The 8,637-nt window shown below is 38.4% G+C and overlaps 1 protein-coding gene across 3 annotated transcripts in view; it reads right to left on the bottom strand.

Moving 5' to 3' along the window:
- ROS1 (ROS proto-oncogene 1, receptor tyrosine kinase) overlaps positions 1-8,637 on the bottom strand; it is a 176,889-nt gene that overhangs the window by 17,321 nt on the left and 150,931 nt on the right. For all 3 annotated transcript variants that reach the window (XM_070073675.1, XM_070073674.1, XM_051855385.2), the window contains one exon: positions 6,826-6,989. In XM_070073675.1, the coding sequence (XP_069929776.1) occupies positions 6,826-6,989 (164 nt within the window). The remainder of the gene's footprint in view (positions 1-6,825; positions 6,990-8,637) is intronic.

Genomic DNA, 8,637 nt, shown 5'->3' with positions numbered 1-8,637 from the left:
AGATTTATTTTATTTTATTTATTTGAAAGACAGAGTTACAGAGAGAGGTAGAGACAGAGAGAAAGGTCTTCCATCTGCTAGGTTTACTCCCCCAGATGACCGCAACGGCTGGCACTGCACCGATCCGAAGCCAGGAGCCAGGAGCTTCTTCCGGGTCTCCTACATGGGTGAAGGGGCCCAGGGACTTGGGGCATCTTCCACTGCTATCCCAGGCCATAGCAGAGAGCTGGATCGGAAGAGGAGCAGCCGGGACTAGAACCAGCGCCCATATGGGTCATTAACCCACTGTGCCACAGTGCCAGCCCCAACCCTATTTTTGTTTTTTAATAAAAACTCCCTTTATCCACTGCCACCCCCACCCACACTGCTCCCAGCCTTGAGTAATCACCATTCTGTGTACAGATTGACTTGTGATTTTTTTGCTGGCAGTGTTAAGAGTGAAGAAAAATGACATTAAATGTAATAATAGTCATGACTATTGTTGATGTTAACACTTGTAGAGTGCATACTATGTAGCAGGCTGTGTGCTATGCTTTACACATACAGTAACTAATTCTTTTCCTGTTAGGTAGGTACTTGCATTGTCTCTATTTAGCATATGAGGAAACTGAGGCACAAAGGAGTTAATCTGCCCAAGGTCACCCAGCTGGAATTTGAACCCAGTATGTTGGACTCGAGCCCACATCCCCATATTTACCCTCCCTAAAGAGGAAGGTAGAGGTGCTGTGCTGAACGAGGAGGAGCCATGTACCCTACAGGAATCCTTGGGAGCACAAAACTCTGGCTATCCATGGGTAGAAGGCAGGTATGGCAGACAAGGCGTAATTGGACTTTCTTACAATTATGCTCATATTATTTTGTCTTTGTTTACCTAAACGCTGACCTTTTCACACAGGATGGTATCATGGCTGGCATTACAATGTAACAGGTTAAGCTGCTGCCATCAGTGCCGACATCCCATATAGACACTGGTTCGAGTCCTAGCAGCTCTACTTCTGATCCAGCTCTCTGCTAATGTGCCTGAGAAAGCAGGGGAAGACGGCCCAGGTACTTGGGTCCCTGACCCACATTGGAGACTCAGAAGAAGCTCCTGGTTCCTGGCTTCAGATTGACTCAGCTCTAGCCATTGCAGTCACTTGGGGAGTGAACCAGCAGATGGAAGACCTCTCTCTCTCTCTTTCTGCCCCTGCCTCCACCTCTGCCTCTCTGTAGCTCTGCCTTTCAAACAAATAAAATAAATCTTTGGTGGTGTGAGGCCTGCTGGCCTTCCTACCTTCTGCATTTAGTTTTCATGTGCACCCAACTTTGGTTTATTGGGAATGAACTTAAATTGGATTATGAGGAGAATGAAGTAACTTAAGAGAATTAAGGAAAGCACCATTGGATCAATTTTCTCCACAGAAATTATTGGATCTTCATCTTTATCAAACTCCACATCTGAATTACAAAGTTTACTTTACTAAGAGAGCACAGGAGGCACATCCCTGCTCTGTATCATCAGGTGCACATTTCCATGGCAGAACTCGCCACTCTGATGGAGGACACCATGGTCAGGCTACAGCTTCACGGGATTTTTGGCATCATCTCATTTTCTCTTCATTGTCTGAACATCTTTAAATGTGGGTTCTTCAAAAACTTTATGGGAAAAGGAAATAAAAGATATTTATTTGGATGCAATATTTCCATGCATAGGAGTCTTCAAAAAGTTTGTGAACCTGAAAATTATGAAAAACTATGCATGAATTTCAAAATTCTTTCACACCAAAATGAATTTATATTTTAATACCTTTATCCATGAACTTTTTGAAGTACCCTTGTAGCATATTTCAAATCAAATAGATTATGTTATAAAATATCTCCCCCACAGGGCCGGCGCTGCGGCTCACTAGGCTAATCCTCCACCTTGCGGTGCTGGTACACCGGGTTCTAATCCCGGTCAGGGCGCCGGATTCTGTCCCAGTTTCCCCTCTTCCAGGCCAGCTCTCTGCTGTGGCCCGGGAGTGCAGTGGAGGATGGCTCAAGTCCTTGTGCCCTGCACCCTCATGGGAGACCAGGAGAAGCACCTGGCTCCTGCCATCAGATCAGCGCAGTGCGCCGGCCGCAGCGGCCATTGGAGGGCGAACCAACGGCAAAGGAAGACCTTTCTCTCTGTCTCTCTCTCTCACTGTCCACTATGCCTGTCAAAATAAATAAATAAATTAATTAATTAAGGCCAATATACACATTGAGATGCAAATAAGAATTCATTGTCATATATAATAATAACAATAAAAATGTCAAAAATATTAGCAAGAAAAGAGATATTTAATTATAAGCAGTTTGGTGGCTCAGATAATTGAGTACTGGAATTTTTTTAAAGGCCTTAAACAAATAAAGTTTTTAATTTCAACAGAAACTTAAATCTACAATATTAGTCTGCCCACTCATGTTATCAGCTGCTTCATTGCATATCTTTAATCCATTAAATATCATATGGGAAAAATTTTTGCCAAAAGATTTTAGTTCTGGTGGGATTTTTTTTTGTATGTTTGCTTACTTGTTTGTTCAGTTGTTGGAGAATCTTTTCTTAGGAGGCAAATAAACTCTTCTTGTAAATTCTGTTGCTATGTGTCAAAGAAAATCATTAGCTAACTATTTCATTGGTTCACAGTACTTACAGCAATATTTAGTAACTTGACCCTGGCAAGCTTTCAGCAATTAATACATCTTCTTGTTGCACCAAGAGCTTAGGAAAGACTTTGGTATTAGGAGTAGGTTGTTTTGTTTTCCTTGTTTATTTTTGTTTAAAAATTGTTAGAACCTGCAGGTAGACCTTGAAGCAGATACTCTGACCAAAGACAGCATGCATTTAGCAACTTCTTTAAGAGGGAAATATTAAAATAAAGACTTCCAAGTAAGACAAGGTATTTACAGACGAGACATATGCTGGCTGACTCGCTATGTTTAGAACAGCAGAGAAGCATTTAGATTTGTTTCCTGTGGAACACTCTGGGACTGATGAGGTGATGTTTACACAAATGTTTGGATGAAGTCACTGGGATATTTTTACTAGATGCCCAGATACGTTACTAATCTCTCTCTCCCCTCTCCACCCCATTAGGTCAGTAGGACCATAGGATAGGCATAACATTATTGCTCCCTGTAATCTTAAGGCCCTTATTTTTTTTTAAAAAAGGAACCCTTCCAATGGCTTTCTTTACTTTTTATTGTAAACATCCAACAACAAAAACAGACATTTTATTGCTTTGCTAAATGTACCTACCAGTTTGCAAATCAGAAAATTATTATTAAACAGATTCTCTTTTATTTATAAAGTAATTGTTTAGGTTTCCTTTGAAGTAACTGCCTCATTGCTTCTAGCCTTTGCAAACATGCAAACTCTGCCTTTTGTTCTATTTCTTCTTTGCACCTGTCTCTCTTGTTCAGTTACAATTTCAGTTGTTAAAATTTTTAGTGGTTTTAATATGTCTTTCCACTCCTAATCATTGAGATTTACATTCATAGTAAATAATAGAATGATTATTTCCCTTCCATCAAAATCATATTTCTGTCATGGTCTAAAATTGCTTGCTTTGGTCAAAATATCAACATTTGAGCATATACCCTGTTAAATTCCTATTTTGAATATTTATGTCTACATCTCTATTTTTATAAATATTATTTAGAATTTTAATTCCTTCTGCCAAAAATTTGGCACCTTAATAAATGTGCTACAAATAGGAAAACTGGTGTATTTTTTTCCAGCAGATCCTAGCTATATAGGCATCTTCCTTACCACAGCCATGGTTGTGAACACTGAGAACAAAGACTCTGGAATTGAGATCCAAACTCTAGCCCTTTTAAACAATATGATCATTCTGAGCAGTTAAACCTTGGTTTTCATATCTGTGAAATGATGACAATAACAATACTTCATAGGACTCTCATGAGGGATAGCGACACAAGTGGCATATTTAAAAATTCTAAAATAAAATTCACAAGGATTATAATTAAAAGCCTTTCACAAAAAGGATTTTGTTCTGTATTTTCAGGGTGATCATTGTCAGTTACCTATCTCAGCATAGAGGAACTAGGTGATGCAACATGGTGAAAAGATTTTCTCAAGGGTCCAGGGAGACTTCTGGTGGAAGTTAAGGTAAAGCTAGATTTCCAGGACCAGTGATACCCATTAGAGAAGCCTCTATGGTTTTGATAACATGTTTTGAATAAATTTAAAAGAAAGAATGCCATGCGCAAAGACTTCACCTTTAAATACAGCACAAGTCAACTGTAAGATCCCTGCATACCTCAGAAGGCTGTGCCTCTCTGCAGCAATCACTCCCTCCTTCCTGAGCCTCTCTCTTTGGGCTGCCATGACAATACTCAAATGGTTTTGGTTTTCCCTTCCCAGTTTCTGTTCTACATGCATTCAATTTCCTTTGTAAGTCCATCATCTCCTGGCTATTCTCTGGGTCTTATGCACTGTTTTCTGTCTTATTATTCCATACTGTCTACCTGAACAACTTCATTTACACCCTTGACTTCAACCACCCTTATTTCTAAGACAGACTTTTCAACTGAGTACAAACCCATGTCTCCACTGTGTCCTGGGCTTCTCTGCTTGGGCCTCCCCTGGTCGGCTGTCACAAACAACAAGTGCAAAGCTGTTTCTCCTGTGTTGGCACTGCTTTTCACCCAATTTCTCAAAGCCCAAATTCACTATTGTCTCCTCTCTTTATTTCATCTAATTAATCTGCAAATCCTATAGATCTACCTCTGTAGTAATGATGGACTCCCTTTCCTTTTCTTTATGCCTGACAACCTTCATTAATTTGGATTTCATTAATTTTGATTTCTTACCTTAGTGTGACCAATATCCCCCAATGTCATCACTTGCCATTTCTGCCCCTAAATGTAATAAACTGCATGCTGTTCTGTAAACACCCCATTCTCTATTATTCCTTGGCTTTCTATATCCTACTCCTTCTATTCTGAAACACAATTTTTCTCACTCTCTGTAGTGCTCAGTTAGAAGTTTAATTTACTCCCAATGGCTTTTCTTGACTCTCCTTCTACCACATAGCACAGACTCAGTCTCCTTCTCCTGGGCTTCTACAGAATAGAGATTCCATCGTACAGCAATGTAGAATGCTAATTCCCCTGAAGATGGCAGGAGATGTAATAAAAAATCATCTTCTCATGAAATCTTTAAGCTTATTTGGAAAGAACAAAAATAATAGAGAATAATCACTTTCTCTAAATTACCTTAATTAACTAAATCTTCAATTCCTTTAGATTACCTAAATTTTATCTCTGAATCCAGCCAGTACATACACAAACACATAAATATTTTTGTAAGTGGCCATAAATACACATAAATTAATTAATAAAAGAAGGGGTTGCTATAGCAGTTTTAACTTTGAAGTACTCTGCCACTAGCACTCAGAATCAGCTCAGTTCCATGATGAGAAGGTGGGAAGAGCCAATATGAGACTATTAGCAAAGTTTATTCTGATGAGAGTCACGATGCAAGGCCAAGGTAAGCACAGCCCTTTTCAGTATGTTTATGTGAAAGAAGTTACATGATCAGAGTCTTATGTTCATATCATAGGTCCAGAATTACCCAAGTTAGTAGTCAGAAGCACAGTAATCAAGAGAAGAGGATATTTTTCCTTGAACTCCTTATTTTTCATGCTGTTAGTCAATGCCTCACTCATGGTAAATGTCTCACCATCCACCATCATACTGCACAGTGAGAATAGATGACTTCACACACTCATCTACTATCATAGAGTCAAATACCGCAAAGACAAAGAGGTCTAATTCCTGAGAATTCTGTTACAGTCCACTTGCTAGACTCATCTCTAAACAAGAATGTCTACATTTAAATAATAAGCAAGGGACCTCGTGAACTTTAAAAAAAAAAAATGAGACAGACTTCTACAGCAGCTGAAGAGGAACATTTTAAAATTCATTTTCTGCAGCCAGTTAGGCAAATGTATGGTAAATCTGACTATGGAAATGAATGAAGTGATGCTGTGATTTAATTGAATTAAATGAGTTACATGATTATTCTGTTTTTGCTCTATGTTGACCTAAGAAGTTGAGCCTACCTGTCACAGCAGAATGGTTCCAGAAGATTACTGTCTTATTTACTAAAATACTGAAGTTATAGAATCAGACTAGATCATAGGAAGGCGTGACTCACTACAATAATGAATCTAATATTACACCAGATAGAAAAATACATAGCAACATGGACAGATCATTAAAAACAGTGCTTAATGAAAAAAGAACAGAAGCATTTACACATACAAAATAACACACACTTTTCATAAAACCATGCAAATAGAAAGATACGCATTAAAAACAATAGAATGGTTGCCTGGCAGGAGAAGAGAGGGAAGTAGAACAGAAGAGCAATATGGGGATAAAAGAATTAAACTAACAAATAAAACAAGAGAGAAGCTCTGCATAGCCAAATGATGAAAATGTACCATAAATGGGGAGTCTGTAATTAAGTCAGTGCTGCACTTGAGGTCCAAATTGGTGCAAAAGGAAAAGAAGAGGAGAATTGCTTCACAAAAAATACAGTCAATTATGTTAATTCTCCTCCTTATCAGCTTAGATTATACATCCAGGGAACATAGCACTCTCCTTTTTAAAAAAAATTTAGTGCACAATACAAAATTTTCAAAGAGGAATATAATAAATAATTACGATGATGGTGGGGTCAGCATATTGTTCATTTTACCCACCCTAAAATCCCTCCTGTGTACATTTCACTTGAAATTTGCTCCATTCGCACTGGAGGGAAAAAAAAAACAGATGACAAATCAAGCTTACCTTCAAAGCCTTCATTTATGACTCCACCAATATTTCCTTCATCTCTGCACTGAGAAATACAATTTAAGGAAAATTTTTTGAATAACTGAAGCTGGTCTTGAATTTTATGGAAACTAGACCTCTGGTCAGATTCTTGAGCCCAGCATTGGGTCATTAAATTCCACCTGGATATGTGAATAAAGACAAGAAACTAAATTATGATCAGATATCACTACTAATTACACATGTAGGGTCATTGTAGAAGTGAAAAAGTTTGAGTTGTCCTTTCCCATAAATAATATGTGAATAAAAACAAAAGCTTTGATTTTTTACTAAAGGGGTGGCTTACAATATCACTGTCTTTATTAAGTAAGCCCTTTCTTTGGAAGAGCTAATGTGATTTCAACAGTTATTAATCCTTTTAGATAGATGGATTGATAAATAGTTGAAAATGTCTATCAACACATAAGAGAACTGAGAGCTATAAAAATTATTGAAGAAGCTAAGATTTACATACTTGATTTCTTAAACAAAATCTAAGATATTTAGTGGCAAACCAAAATAGAAACTAGATTCATTCCTAGTACTTTTACTCCTCATTATACTATCAGGTTAATTTAGAGATTTAGTTCCCAAGCATTAATAGATGCTTGACCAAACTTTATCTTTCCTTTAATGGTTGTCTAAGAAAGATCTGTGCAGCAGCTTCTACTGGTATTCATTCATTCAATCTGCAAAATTTGTTGTACACGTTTTGTATGGGCAACTAGAGATGTGGAGTATGGCTCTTGTCATTATAGGTGATTTGCATAGTTAATGTAAGAGAGTTACAAAATTTAACACACCATGCATACCTCCTATGAGCAGGAAAAAATTGTAGTTCTTTTACATTGTTACTAAGTAGGTCTTTTTCAGAGACTTGACATAGCAAAAGAAAATTAATTTCATTGCATACAATACAATATATTCCCCAGTCCTATCCACTAACTTAATCAATCTTTTTAGATAATGTTCAGTCTTTTCTAGATAATAACTCAGTGACTATTATTTTCCAGCCATGTCCACTCACTCTGCCCTCCTCTTCAAGATGTTCTCATGATAGTTGTCAAGTAAGAAGATTATGGGACTTATGATAGCATTGCCAAGGATCCTCTGAACCTCACTGGGCCCCTTAGATTATTGCTGGTGTCAGCGGCTGATCTGGAATTCAGTAAGAAGTAACTAGTATGGTCCACCCTGTAGGCATCAGCTGTAATCAGTAGTCTATGATTTCTTTTTTTAATATTTATTTTATTTATTTGAAAGACAAAGTTACAGAGAGTGGGGGTGGTAAGAAAGAAATAGGGAGATCTTTCATCCACTGATTCACTCCCCAAATGGCTGCAATTGCCAGAGCTGGACCAGACCAAAGCCAGGAGCCAGGAGCTTCTTCTGGTCTCCCATGTAGGTGCAGGGGCTCAAGGACTTGGGTCATCAACCACTGCTTCTCTAAGCACATTAGCAGGAAGCTGGATCAGAAGTGTAGCAGCAAGGACTCAAATTAGTACCCATGGGATGCTGGCACAGCAGGTGGTGGCTTAACCAGCTACACCACAATGCCAGCCCGGGTCTGTGAATTCTTTACCTCTTCTTTTGGCTCTTTCACATTGAACTGGTCCTGCCTTGTCTCTCCAAAGTTGGAGGCTTCTCTGAGACTCTATCATGTCCTGTACCTGCTGCCCAGGGAATGTATGTTGGTTTCTATTGCATCTCCATTGAACGCTCCTTGGCAGACTCTAGCTTTCAGTTATATGTGCACACTATATGGGAAACAAAATGAGTTTAGAAATGTAA

Source organism: Oryctolagus cuniculus, chromosome 5 (assembly GCF_964237555.1).
Source record: "Oryctolagus cuniculus chromosome 5, mOryCun1.1, whole genome shotgun sequence".
NCBI lineage: Eukaryota > Metazoa > Chordata > Mammalia > Lagomorpha > Leporidae > Oryctolagus > Oryctolagus cuniculus.
This window is presented reverse-complemented; position numbering and strand designations above follow the sequence as displayed.